Here is a 14958-nt window from a genome sequence, read left to right on the forward strand (position 1 = left end):
AAAGTTATCTGTAAGCATGATTTGCGCGTTTGTGATTTTTGTGTTTGTAAATTTTATTCATTTTGTTACATATGCTACGTTTGATTCTAATGTTTTTTTTTCTACATAAAACAATTTTATAATGCTGCTTTACATTAAGTTTATATCATATCAGTGAACTCAAGCATTGGTCAACAAAGTATCCAAATATGACGCTATGTAACATATTATGTTATCTGAAATTTTCTTCTAACATGCAGTTAATTTCTGTCCAAGCTACACTAGAAACTTACAAGCTGCAGCAAATGAAGAGAAATGGGTTTTAATACCAGTACAAACGATGCTTACAACAGTTCCTGCGGTGAAACCACTGCCGCCTGTCAATCGAGCGCCTAATATTACGCCACAATAAATATCTCAACTAATTATCAATCTTCACGCAAGACGCTCACTATCGATGGTATATACGATTGTACCAAATCATTACACAAATACTGTCATGTGATGGAGTATCGCAAATCCTACGTTTCTTTCTGTTTTATCTGAAGCACCACCAAGCGAGGTATGATGTTTGTTAATGATTACAGTAGGTTGCGGAGCACTCTTCTTGCAATAAGTGCCAAAGATTGAAGTGGGTCTGTATTAGGTGTTTGTTTTTAGTACATTTTACAGCACTGCGAGGCTCGCGCTCTTCCTTTGCTCACCTGTCCCACTCGAAAGGTGTCACCTCTACCGTAAAGCAGCGCGGGAGGACCCTATAGGGTCTAATGGTGGATAGCCTCAAACTGAAGCCTCGAGGAAAGTGTCGGATGTATTGTCGCACCTGCCGCACCGTTATCGAATCTACAATTAATTTCAATCAGCACACAGAACTTTACACTGATAAGGGAGAAAATAAAAAGTGCAGCACACGGACTGACACTCGGACGAGGCAGAACAAAATGGTACGCTTTAAATGGCACAACTGTCGACAACAGCAGCAGCATGTTCGCTTCGACATGGGTGCGTATGACGCGTTTCGCTAAATCATACAAAATGAATAGACTTTTCCGTTGGGATTGTATCGTGGGCAGAGGCGTATCGCTTCGGATCGCAGTCCATGGATAATTTATCGGGAGTGTAATCGAGTTCGATCCAATCAGTCGGCATGCGCACCCGATAAAACAAATCCCTTCCCGTGGTATTGCGGCTCACATTTGCATACGCTTAGGTGATAGATCTTTTTTTTTAATTCGACCGGAGAGGGCCCGAACAGACGCAGTAGATCACGGTGCGTATGATATCTGCCCGTGTCGTATGTTTGCTTTACCGGCGATAACATGACTTCGCGTCATTCGCAACATTGTACGGAGCTAGAAGCATAAATACGAACGTACAAATACAGCTGTCCTAGTGAATGTTTATATTGTTGTTGTTGTTGTTGTTGTTGTTGTTGTTGTTGTTGTTGTTGTTGTTATTGTTATTGTTGTTGTTGTTGTTGTTGTTGTCTAAACAATTTTACTCGGTTATGGTCGAGGGCCCGGAGTTACACAGTTCCTTTGCGGAGCATAACAGAAACGTGACTTTTACCATTATCTGCATTCGAATTCAATGATAAGCCTTTGCTTCTTGTTCTTTCTTTTGCAATTAGCTTCGTGGTCACGAGAGCCTTATACATGTGTACAAAACATATTTTTCTAATGCCACCGGAAACTGTTCCATGTCTCATGGGGACGGTTCGAACTGGAACAGATTCACGTCCTGCCTTATTTCAGCCGTAGCGTAGGTTTAACCAACCAACCAACATGACCAATCGTGTTGATAAGCAAAATAAACGATTAGTTTTTTTGCTATTTCTTTCGGGTAGCAATGTTCATTGCACAAAACGTGAGTTAAAGCAGCTATAAGCAAACTGTACACTTGTTGTTGCATCAGTGGAACAGTTCTTCCCCTTTTTGTTTTGTGATAAAAGAGTCGGGTAAGAACAATTTTGCTGTAGTTTAAGGATGTATGCTATCGGTGAAGAGTCATGCTTTGTGGAATGATAACCAATGTTTGTATGAAAATGTTTGGAGATGATGTATTTTTGTATAGCTTCTGCAAATTTGTGCAAAGCTTGTACATTTTATTCAATTATAAATTATTTTTCGCCATGAATGTTTTTTTCATTATTGTAAAAGTGACCTGATCTCTAAATGTCTATAAAATCTCAACTCAACAATCAATAATCAGGATTATTTTTGTAGGGAAAATTTGACTTATAATTCATTACAATGAATCTATTGAACTACGACTTTACATCCTTCATCGGCCTATTATCGGTTCAAATCCGAAATGAACTAACTATACTGCTTACTTACTTACTTATCCGGCTCTCCCATCCAACTCCTATTCCGACACGTCCTCGTCCACTCTAGGTAACATGTGTCACCACATATCCAAGCTTGGGTACACGGGCTTGACCCAACCCCTTGGGCGGATGATGGCATATGGCGAACCAGGAGGGGCATGGGTATCCCGGGAAACCGGGTGCCTGAACGTCGGGGGGGGGGGGGGGGGGCAACCCGACGCTAAACAAAACGGTCACGTGGGCGCGGGGCCAGTCACCCAGTCCCATGAATCTACGACTGCGGAAAGCTACAGAAGAATTCTAAACGGACCTCATGATACCGACCATACGCAATGCCCCCGAACTATCCTGCTATCAAGGTTTAAACAAATCAAGTCATAGCAAAAGTCCATTGGCGGTTGGTGGTATACCAAGTCAGAAAGTTTAATGCGTTCAAAGAAAAAAAACCTATGCTAACGAAAACATATATTAAAAAATGATCAAAAGTTTGTCGATAACTTAAGACCAAAATGCGTTTAACTACAATAAAATATAATAATTGAATTTTAGACAACGATATTTCCTGAGTATCTGGCAAAATTACTTTAAATTCGTTTGTAATGCTTTTAATTGGTTTGAGTACTATTATCACTAACAGTCGGAACTGTTGTAGGGATCGATTTTGGATATTCTTGATCCCAGACTGTTGGTAGGCCTATTTCGACGCCACACTTTACGTAACCTGGTAGTCCGCACGGGTACCATCGCGTGAGTTTCGTTATTTTCTCGTACAGTTTTATCCCAGGACTGCGTGTAGTTCGTGCCTGAAAGCATAATTAAAAGAAAAAAGGTTGAAAGGTCTTCAAATTGACAATAAAAATTGTAATCACACCTGTCGATGTGCGACGATTTTGTAGTCTTCCGTTAAAAGGTGGTGTTTCTCCCCGAACGTCAACAGATGGTCCAGTGCTGAAAGCTGAAGATCGTTCGGTTCATACCGCCCGTAATCGCCCATGAAGCACACGGCCAGTGACATGTTAGCGTACGCATTGGCCGTATCCCATCCACGACCAACGTAAACGTTTCCGTCACCACCGACCTGGAATGTGGTCATGTTTTAATTTGGCGTTTAGTCTGTCGGTTTAGACCGTACCAGACTGTCCTACAGAAAACTTACATAAAAATTGCTCGGTATGTCTTGCAGACTTTTCTCGGCAATTGCTGCATCTTGCAGCGTGCGCATCTTGATGGAGCAAACGTGCACATCGGAGCAGATTTCCGAGTGGACGCCTATGTGCGTTATCAGCACGTACGGAATGGGATGTGGCAGCTTGTACGGTCCATGTACACCCTGCTGTGCACCCCAGTTGTGGCGATCGATTACCATGTGCCCGTTGCCGAGATTGGGAACTACCGGGAGAGAAATGATTTATTCCAAACACAATGTTACAGCACTACCTGTTGGTATAAACATAACGCTTACTTGATTTAGAAGCAGAGTTGTCCTCAAAAAATAGCTCCTTCGGAATGATATTGTCGCCGGAGGGGAACATCATGTAGATAATGTAAAACAATAGCACCAAACCAATGATTATGAAGAGTGTAATTATGCTGTACACGATAAGGCGTTCGATTTTTATGTCCGGCGAAGCATTTGGTCCCATCAACTGGTTCTGATTGTTGTATCCATCTGAAAAGGAAGAGTGTAATGTAGAACTTTATATTAGAACGAAATTATTATCACTCTTGAAGTTTACATTTTTTACCAGATTGTTTTTATCATGTAGAGTATTTCCCCAAGTTACGCGAATAATGCGTTCCGGAGACATTCGTGTAACTCGGATTTTTGCGTAAGTCGTATATCACGGTTAACAGCCAAAATGTACTGGATTAGTAATGATTTTTTGATTGAAATTAGTTTATTTATGTAATTTATTACTTATTCAGTGCAATTGGTATAGAAAATTCGGTGATTTTTGTCTTTTTAGTGATTTAAAACTTTTGAAAAAAAAGAAATGCTAATTTATTTTCATTTCACAATTGATGGAGAAAATTATACTGATTTGACATCTGAAATATCAAAAATAAAAATTCGCGCAACTCAAGTCACGCTTAACTGTCGCTAAGACTGTATACAAAAACTGTACGGCCTATTAATTATCTATTACTTCCTATGCCTTAGTTCTAACGACTGTTATCAATGAAGTTAAAAATCAATTATGGAAAGTTTGCTTGAAACCCCCCGCCAGAGTGTAGATATAAGGTTTAAGTTAGATTGAACGATGGAGCGGCGCTTGTAGGCATAGTAGTAGCCAACAGTGGCAATAGCTTTATATATTATTGGTAATACTGGTACGTTTAAAATACGGAGCTTGTGGTACAGCCGTCAAGTGTATAATTGAACAACATGCCAGTCATGTATTCTAATCTAGAATATCGTCTATACTTCTTCTATTTGGCGTAACGTCCTACGTGGACATGCCGGCCTATACAGGCTTTCGAGACTTAATTCATTATCACGTAGCCGGATAGTCAAACCTTGGTACGTGAATCCTAGGTCAATCCTAGGTACAGATAGAGCCAAATCTATAAGTAGTGGGTAAGGCTTTCCTAATTATATTTGCTCAATAATATACTTGAACGGTTTTTTAATCTATTACATAGGACTGAACCCATTTGACCTCATCGTGTTATGTAGAATATTAAGCTGCCGTGGATATTCCCTTCTATTTGCCACAACACCATTAGTCGGTCGAGCCTTGTTAAAAACTGTGATTGTACGACGTTTACATGGCAGAATAATGAGTGTAGGAAGGATCGGTTCCATATGGAGTCCTTTATTGGAACCCGTGAAAAGCATATTGTTAAGTCAAGTTGCTTGAAATTGGATTACGAAACTCGCAATATTACAGTGATAATACAGGTGATATTGAGGCAGATAATACAACTATCTCTAATATAAATGCTAGGAAGTGTACTTCTTCTGCTCTGTTATGATTCTTCTGTTATAGTAGATTATTTTACCCAAGTTTTACTGTAGTCCTGAAATCATTTGAAATTCAATGATTTTTTTTAATTGAGATTTAATGACATTAATAATGATTAACTTTTGTATTATTTTAAAGAAACATAATTTTCTCATACGAAAAAAATATAAACATTTAAAGTCCTTTTCTTTTAAAATTGTTTTTGTTTTAGAATTTATTAAACGTAATTCTTGATGATCATAATTGATCTATAAATATGTACAGAAAAAGCATTTATGACTAGACCCTTATATGTTGTTTTAATATCCGAAGGAGCATAAACTTTACCTATTTATGTTATTCGCATTTAACGCACATTATTCTTCTTCTGTGCTTTTTCGATGAATTAACAATGGGTTATGAATTCCGTTCCGCTCATTGAAATCGTGCTCATCGTCCCACACGCTCGGAAAGCCCAATTCTGCCCCACAGTGTGCGTATGCTTGCGTTCCACAAGGATTCCACCGGGATAGTCTAACGAGTCTGGCGTACAGCATGTCTCCAGGGCTGGCTGTAGTAGGTTTGGTCTGCAAAGAAGAAAAAAAATAATAAGAAATTGATACTCTGAGTGTATTTCCCCATATTTATCATTCTCTAACCTGTCTTCGTGCCACAAGCTTATAGTCGTTGGCAAGCTTTCGCTGTATCACACCGTACGTCAGGAGATGGTGCAAGGCGGAGAATTGAGATTCTTTCGGTTCGTAGGTTTGGTAGTCTCCTATGAAGCAAACGGACAGTGTTCGATTGTGATACGAATTTGCAATATCCCAACCACGGCCCACGTACACGTTGCCATCTCCACCAAGCTGACGGAAAAAAGGAAATTCAAATTAGTCTACGTCTTGTTTGGAAGTTTGCACTTATCGTGTGTGATCAGAATCAGAATGCTTACATAAAAGTTGCTTGGAATGTCGGGCAGATTCCGCTCACCGATGGCTGCATCCTGTAGCATGCGCATCCTGTTCGCACATTCGTGCATGCCGGTGCAATTTTTGGAGCGCAGGCCGATGTGCGTAACGATCACGTACTGAACCGGATGCTCCAATTGGATCGATGCGTGCGCATCTACCTGCGAACCCCAGTTACGCCGTTCGATGATCATGTGGCTGTTGCCGAGATTGGGCACTGCGAAGAGATCAATCTGTCGGAATCAATCGGCAGCTTAGCTTGGTACATCTCGTCCAGATTCTGTCCACAATTCCGCATGGAAGTTGGTGCTTTTTCACTTACTCGTCCGCCGGTGATAGTTGGTGTCGAACAGTATCTCCCGGTCAATGTCAGCTGGACCGCGCACCTGGTTCACGATGAAGTAGATGGCGGTTGAGAATCCGACGATCGCGAAAAATATCAGCGCTCCGTAAATGAAGTAGCGCTCCTGCCGCAGGGTCGATGGTTCCACTGAAGGTAGCCCGCGGTTGTGATTGTTGCGGCCGGCTGCAAAGGAAAGGTGCGATGGGAAGAGGAGCTCATAAAATTCAGTCAAGCTCTACACTCAAAGCGCACCATTGTGCATCGGACGCAAACATATTGCCCATTGTCGCAAATGGCGGGTTTAAGTAAAGCCACATTGCACACATTGACGTCTTAGGTCAATATTGCTGTGAATGTGTGATGCATGCACTCGGTTGGTAAACATTTTATTGCCGCACACTTTTTCCAAAGACCATTTTTGCCCTCTTCTTTGTAAGATTCTTTAAGAAGGAAGTCAACCTATCGGGGTATGGTATACTTCCTACAGTAAATGACATTTCACGGGCAGATATGTATTGAAATGCAAACAGTGTACAAGGTTATCTATCCGCCACGATATAAATCGTCTCTCGGTACGGCACGATAGTAAAAGAATTTTATTCAGTACATATTTTGTGCTATTATTGTTATCTTGAGGAGTGTTTGACAACTTTTTATATTTATTTTTCATTTAATGTAATGTTTTATTTAACTGTTGGTGCTCTATTGCGTTAGGTATTGCGATAAAATACATCTGCTTCCTATTTGTAAATTAGAACTGGACAAACTTTATTAACAGTTATATCTCCAATCATCGCTATTTATTAAAAATTGCTTTAAACTGCTATACATGACCCTTATAACCAATATCAAGCTGGTAAATGTATTATATAAAACATAATGCATTTGAATAAAAAATAAAACAGAAACAATTTCAGATAAAAAGAAACAACACATTACAATGATTTTCGTAGCAACATATTATTAAAAAATGTACAACAATCTTATATATTTTATTTCAATTAATTTGATTCTACTAGCTTTATGTATGCTTTAATTTTCAGCTAAAATCATGCCATGTGACGTATGTATTCATTGAGTGACTAAGGGAATAATTTTATATTTTATTATGTTTGTAGTAGTATATTTTACTGTTATAGAGATTAGTATGTATCCTATAGTAAGCCGAGAATAAATATTAAATATTTCATGTAGAGTAGCATGAACCTGAGATGTTGGCCAGTTGGTTATTTCATGGCTAGAGGAAACAATTACCACAAAATACATGTCTACAGTATGAACTGGAACTTTCCTGCCTAATTCTTACCAAACCGTTTCATGCGAACTTCGAATAATAATCACAAAAGAAAGTGCATTTTGGTTTGTATCCCAAAATGGCCGCAAAACTATTTTATTGACAATGGTACAAAGAGTATATAATCTGATTCATACGCATTTTTTGTTTGTTTTGTTCCAGAGCCGCCGGCTATCTTTACACACAAAAATATAATATTTATGAGCTCATGGAACTACCAATATATCTTATAACAGACGTATATGCTGATACAATACATTAAAATAAACAATAATATATTTTGATCTTGACAATTCTGTACAAAAGCCAGTGCATATACGTCATGGAACTACCAATATATCTTATAACAGACGTATATGCTGATACAATACATTAAAATAAACAATAATATATTTTGATCTTGACAATTCTGTACAAAAGCCAGTGCATATTGCATAAAAAGATTTCATTTCAAATACATGGCTATAAACATGTCAACCTGTAAGTGTTTGGAAAAAATAGAACATTTTACTGTAAACTATAAAGACTGTCACATAAAAAAACATTCACTTCAAAATCTTATGCAATAATTTTGCTTAAAAACCATAGTTGCTGCTAGTGCTTGCTTTTTATAAAAGATAATTATTTATTATTACTTAAAAACATGCCCTTCATGGGCTCAAGCCCTGAATGGAACGTGCGTAGGACTGACTATCCTGCTATGGTAATAAATAAGTCACTGAAAGCCGAGCCCACTAGTGGTACAGGCAGGCCTTGACCAACAGCGGTTGTTGTGCCAAATAATAAGAAGAATTATTTACCCAAACTTAGGACAAGCATAAACAATTCAACCTTCTCAACAATTCAATAGCCATGAGAAATACTGCTGAGTGGAGCGTTGAATTAATGATAAAAATATAAAAACAATTTTTAGAAATTAATAAAGTTTTATCACGTTTTACTGTTTTTTTTTTCTTTAAACGACTGATCAACGAGCGCTTCTCATAATAAATCATGGAGTAACGACCTCGTTCAAGGTTCCGATTCAATGCACTGTAAAAGGAAAAACGCACGTTACGCGATAGAATCACATTTTTGACTAAATGTTCCCTACAAACGTAAACAGTTGGCTAATACGAATGTTATTTCCGATTTACGAATAGTTCCATCGGCAAACAGAATGAGTCTTCTGAGCTTGCTAATCATTTTCATAGAACAAACATTACGGTATAAAGAGAAAACAAAAGCTCCAAAAAATGATAAACCCAGCAATGAAATTGTTTTACCTGTAGATGGTACAAAGAAGGAAAAAGAGTCTTCATAATCATTTGTAATGCCAACCATTTTCAAAGAATATCACATACTATTATTAAAAATATGAGGATAATTCAGGGGACAACCACGTCTATTCCCACATTAAAATGTTACCCAACCGGCGGACCATAAACGCGTGCATGCAGCGCTTCACACATGCACAAAGATGGAACTGCATTCTCTTCAAACAAATGATGATTGCATTTACATCCATCCAAAAAGCATTTCATGTGTCATGCAACGTTCCCTCAAGCTTATCGCGCGAACTCGGCCATGCATGCTTGCATAAACTCAATAAATACAGTCATTGCAAATGGTGACGACGCACAGATTTCCAGCGAGGCCAGGGCACGGAGCACGGTTGATTCGCTTGGATATACACATGTGTTTTGTGCGCCGATGGACAAAGAGTATGAAAGGGTCAAGAAGATGGAAGGTGTTACTTTTTTCCGTACAAAAATAGCCACAACTGTAAACACGCCCGGGATGGAATCCAGTACTGATGCTGGAGCAAAGTGGTAACGTGTAATGTGGTATGGGTTGTGTAAACTCGTGCCCAGCGTAAACTGACCAGGCTAATCTTGCGGCTGATATGAGATTGCAAAAGATTAGATGTTCTATTTTCGTAATTTTCTAAAATAAAATATAGGTTTTATGTTTTGATTGTGTGGATACCGAATAATGCAAAAAAATAGCATGCGCTAAAATAATTTGGTTGCAAATTGTATATACACACGTCGGGAAGAGCTAGCAAAACTGCGTGCCGATGATTGTGATGGGGAATTCCGCAGTAGCGGACGTCTTTCGATGGGGCAGGAAATCGGTTCCGTGCAGTTTCCGGGTCCACCGTACACGAGTGCGGCCAGTGACGCAGCACCGGAAGTGGTCCGATCCGCGTCAAACGTACCGCACGGCACGGCAGCACCGGACGCGGCTGACGTCAGCGAGGATGAGGATACGTGCGGCGGGGTGGAAGATGCGGAAGGGCCAGACTGCTGGGAGGCAGGCAGGGAGGCGGCCCCGGAGGGCACCGGGGAAGATGATTTCGAGTGTCTACGGTGATGATATTTACGCTTCCGCTGGAACAGATTGACCGCCGCCGTGGTCGTCGAGTGACGATCTTTGTTGTGAATTTTGAGCAACAGTTTCATGGCCCCGGTATGTTGTTTTTTTTTTTGTTTTACGGTAATGCGATGTAACTGACACGGATCGGATCACACTTTAGCATGGTTTCCGGAGGTAAGCAGCAGCCAAACACTTTGTAACTATAGCACGAACGAAACTGGGTAGCATTTGCGCGAAACCACCGAATATCTGACGGACTGGTGGAATGACTGTTTGGAAATGTGACCAGTGCGGTATCGAACTCTAATCCCGGAAGCACTTAAACGGACGCAAAACACGTGCTATACCGTACGTCGGCGCTAGGCGGCTGTGCGGAGAACCACGAAATCACGGATTAGCCATTGCGCCAGACTTTCTCTTTTGGGTCGCGCGTTTTTGGACACGAGGACACTTGTGGGAGTGGATTTAAATTCAATTAGCGATTCGCAGCGGCCTAAAGCTCACGATGACACTGTTTTATGATACGTTCGCACACACGTTCACAATACACGCGACAAAATCCATGGAGAAGGGTGTAGTAGGAGGGTAAAATGGTGCCGCAACCATATTAATCCACCCTCTCAAGTCGCTATCTGTGTATGTGCTGTACTGGTCAGTTACTGGCGTGTTTTCGCAATGCACACGATGCAACGTGTGTTCGGGCCGGAATAAGACTGACTCGGACTGGACCGGGAGCGTTGTTTGTTTGGTACGCGAGATCAACCTGTCGCTGCCGTTTGCCGTTGGTGTGGTGTGCGTTTGCGCGCTACGTTTGTATAGGGTGGGGTGGTGAGTTTTGGCGACTTTGTTTGGTGAGCGGGAGACGAACGAGCGGAACGCGCGTTAAGACGCATCAACGTTGATCAGTAAAATTGGCTACAATTGATGCGCGGTTAGCAGTGGCGGAATACTACGGGATTAGTCTTAAGCAAATTACCCGCACTCACACATAGAGACAGGTGAATATTTGAAATAAACGATAGTATCAATTCAATAGATTTCACACTATTCATGTGTTTAGGTCACAGGTTTAGGTTTAGTTATCAAGCTCTTATCACATCACCATTGATCTAATATTTCCTTTCATTTTTAAACATTTGAGCTAACAAAATTAGTAATAAAATTGGAGTATCAGTCACGAATCTCTAATATTAATATTTGGAACCTGATATTCGATCAAATCCAGTTTTTTTGATTATAGTGGTCTTTATTATGCAGGGTACACTCCACTTGATGTTGAATATTAAAACATCATTTTGCGGTGGGATCTACAGAGACGCGAGGGGATCACATCTAATTTGCACCTTTGTGATTGAATCCCCTGACATAGGTTTCTCGCCGATACATTAAAATTATGCATGTCAATATAATAAATTGTAGAGTTCAAAAATGGTAGATCATTAAAATCTCAACACTTATTATAGAATTGTTGTGAAATATGATATTTTGAATTAAGAGACATTTTTTTGTTTTTCAAACCAAAGTAAGACAGCAGCAATAATCAGTAATATAATGATAAAACAATTTTTTACAGCTCTTCAACCTGTTTCATCGCTAAGATTTAACCGAAGATTACTATTTTTGCTACTCCCGCTTAGGATTTCCCACGTGATATAATTGCTTTTAGTAAGGGGGTTAGCTAGGTACTGGGGCTAGTTCGCTATAACAAATACATGTAGCTTCGCTCACGACGACGGAATGTAATGTCGTTTACATTTTAAGTGTGTTAATTAGTTGAGCAACTGTACAGTATAGCAAACATGCACACAAAACTATGACATAACTGTACTAAGCACTGTTAAGAACGTATCGGCAAGACTACATTGTAATCTTACCTTCTAAGAGGCTTACCTCTTAAAAGTGTTACCTAAATCCACTCGCTATTTACTTCCTAGGCCGTCGTTACCCTTGTACGCATAGGAAGCGGAAACTTACTTGCAATTCGGCTAGCTTCGACGGTCGCATCCATGTACTGGTAGATAGTAACGGAACCTTGGTACTGTGTCATCGGGCCAATGACGACGTCGCTTGAGTTCGACAGATTGATGACGCTTGTGGCTGCCGGTTGCACGGTCGTATTTCCGCCATTGCCAGTGCTGAGTCCATTCTGATGGTTCGTGGCCATTCCCGGGCTGTCCGCGTTCTGCTCGTACCGTGCGCCCAAACTCCCGACGGGTGCTGCCGCCGGGAAGGCATTGTGCTGGTGGAAGCTGTTGTACCGCGGATGAATACTCATGAGCGCGTTGGCCACCGAATCTGGCACCGGGCCGGTCGTTGACGCACTTGCATTCTCCATTGGACAGGGTTGTGGTATGGTTTGCGGTGGCTTTGTATGCTGATCACGGATCCTGCCTTGTTTTGTGTAGCTTTTGCAGTCCTTCGCGTGATCACACGTGCACCCGCATTTGCGCACAGTCGCGCACGATCGCGATCGAAACGTTACTGACAACTGGTTGAGAAACGACGTGAGCAACACTAGCGTGGCCGACAAGGTGCCAGCATTTTGTGTAAGTGCCCGTGTGATCGGCGATAGGCGTTTCGCTGGTTTCGTAGCCTCGCCATTAGAACGTGAGTAATACGTATGGCGGGAAATTTTGCTCATGACGTATCCGTATTCCGGTTCTGTGTAGAATGGAGCTCAAGTGAATAGAAAAAGCGTTCGCCATACTGGTAGTGGTGTAATCTAAATCTCGCCTCTTCTGCTGAAAGTTCCAGAGTTAGCTAATAGCGTTCGTGATACTAGTTAAGGTGTGAACGATATCCAAAGAACGGGAATGTATTAACATAATATAGACTGTTTTTATAGTCTTTTATTGTAATGGACACTTAAAACGTGATGTGGTTTTTGTCTAGGTGTTACATATTGATTTACAATTATGATAAAAATACCATTAAATAACACATTCATTATCATGGGAAAAGTAAATTTCAAAAGTAAAAATAAGCAGTATTGTAACTAGAGATCGATCAGATCAGATTCATAAGTCTTTAGTGTTATAGAAGTTATAGTTCATGAAAGTAAATCTAACACAGTCTTAGTTTCTACCCTTCCTCAATTTGTCAGCCAAATGTTTACTTCTTCTTCTTCTTCTTTTGGCACAACAACCGGTGCCGGTCAAGGCCTGCCTGTACCCACTAGTGAAGTGAGCTTGACTTTCAGTGACTTATTGTTACCACAGCAGGATACTCAGTCCTACGTATGGGGGCATGGTCTATTCGGGGCTTGAACCCATGACGGGCATGTTGTTAAGTCGTTCGAGTTGACGACTGTACCACCAGACCGGCCCATGTTTACACTTACTTAATAGTTTAGGAAGCAATTCAATACCGCTGATGGAAGGTGACCACGAAAGCACCATAGTTGATCAAAATCGGTGTGACTGATTGATCTAACCGCTTCAGGATATATCAGGATACAGTATATCTTACCGTATATGGATTATGCATATTTTAGGAAACATAAATATTGCTGAGCTAAACCTATTTTATTTTTCAATTTAAATTTCGAACATTAAAAACATTTCTTTACAATTATGTCCAGTACTGTACCCATTGTCAAGCGGCGTCAAGTAACGTCAAACAGCTGTCAAAGCGGTCTGTTTATTTACATTTTTGTGGAAACAAAATTCGGGATGGACGCTCCAGCAAGCACAGAATCTCTTCCAAGAAAACGCCCCAAAGCATCGAAAAAGCCGCAAAGCTCCTCGAAAGGCGAATCTACCAAAGACCGGGCACACAAATTTCAATCGGCGAGAAGTGTGTTCAATGCGTTTCAGAAGCATGGTGCTCAAAACACGGAGGAAATTGAAAAGACCCTACAGAAACTGGTATCACCGGAAGCTCTGGCAAAGTACGTGAACGAGTTTGCCACCATGAGTGAGGAAAATGTGTTGGACAAGATGAAAAACAGTCCGGAATTTGTGCAGTGTGCGTCGTGGAGTGAAATTCTCGACTCGGCCGGGTTCCGCGAGACGTGCAACAATGAGCTACCGCTGGCACTGCAAATCATTGCTCACACGGAGCAGTTTCCCAAACCAGAAAATGCAAACGGTGTTGATTTTCAGCTGCTGTATCTGAACCTGGCCAGCATGATGCTGGGGCAACCGATACGGGTAATGAATCAAAGTACACAGGATGCACTGAAGAAGGTGTATGAGGTAGGTATAGATTTTGTAGTCGATTCTAAATGATTCGTTCTCATTTATGCTTACCAATTACTCTGATCACCTATCAGGAAACCGTGTTGCAAACGTCCAGGGCGGATCAAAAGGAAGAGATAGCCATACTGCACGAGACACTGAAAACGATGCGCAATCCGGTACAGTCTAATGAACAGAATAGAATTGTGGACGACTTGAGGCGGTTGTTTGCCGACCCGAACATAAACCCTTTCCGCCTTCCGATTAATCAGATATGTTCGAATAACCCGTAAGCATAAAGAATAACACGCTGGTAGAACTTTTTCGGAAATAAACATGCAAAACCATTGCAATCACGCTTTGGTTGTTTATTAATTTTATCATTTGGGTCAGGGTAAGTACAAATCTTCGATATTTTGGGTTGGTTTTGGTTTTAGTTAACATGCTTGTTCTCCGATGTGATAATCAGTTCATTTACATCAAGATAGTTGTTAATATGCATTTGTAGAGCATTGCGTTTACATTTGCCGAATTCATTGCCACTGCCGGTTTTAGTTTTGAGAA

The 14958-nt window shown here is 40.7% G+C and overlaps 2 protein-coding genes across 2 annotated transcripts; one reads left to right on the forward strand and one right to left on the reverse strand.

Annotated features, from left to right (window-relative positions):
• Window positions 1–2514: 2514 nt before the first annotated feature.
• Window positions 2515–11361, reverse strand: LOC121594545. Its single transcript, XM_041917921.1, has 9 exons — window positions 9888–11361; window positions 6544–6747; window positions 6206–6438; window positions 5913–6119; window positions 5687–5840; window positions 3771–3977; window positions 3465–3697; window positions 3180–3386; window positions 2515–3111 (listed from the first exon to the last, which is right to left on the reverse strand). Exons 1-9 carry the CDS (start codon window positions 10300–10302, stop codon window positions 2914–2916), a joined length of 2058 nt encoding a protein of 685 aa, XP_041773855.1. The 5' UTR covers window positions 10303–11361; the 3' UTR covers window positions 2515–2913.
• A 1386-nt stretch (window positions 11362–12747) lies between these two features.
• Window positions 12748–14747, forward strand: LOC121594540. The gene is made up of 3 exons (XM_041917916.1): window positions 12748–12762; window positions 13797–14412; window positions 14490–14747. The coding sequence occupies exons 2-3, from the start codon at window positions 13888–13890 to the stop codon at window positions 14685–14687; spliced, it is 723 nt and encodes a 240-aa protein (XP_041773850.1). The 5' UTR covers window positions 12748–12762; window positions 13797–13887; the 3' UTR covers window positions 14688–14747.
• The last annotated feature ends 211 nt before the right edge of the window (window positions 14748–14958 follow it).

Source organism: Anopheles merus, chromosome 2L (genome assembly GCF_017562075.2).
Source record: "Anopheles merus strain MAF chromosome 2L, AmerM5.1, whole genome shotgun sequence".
NCBI classification, from domain to species: domain Eukaryota; kingdom Metazoa; phylum Arthropoda; class Insecta; order Diptera; family Culicidae; genus Anopheles; species Anopheles merus.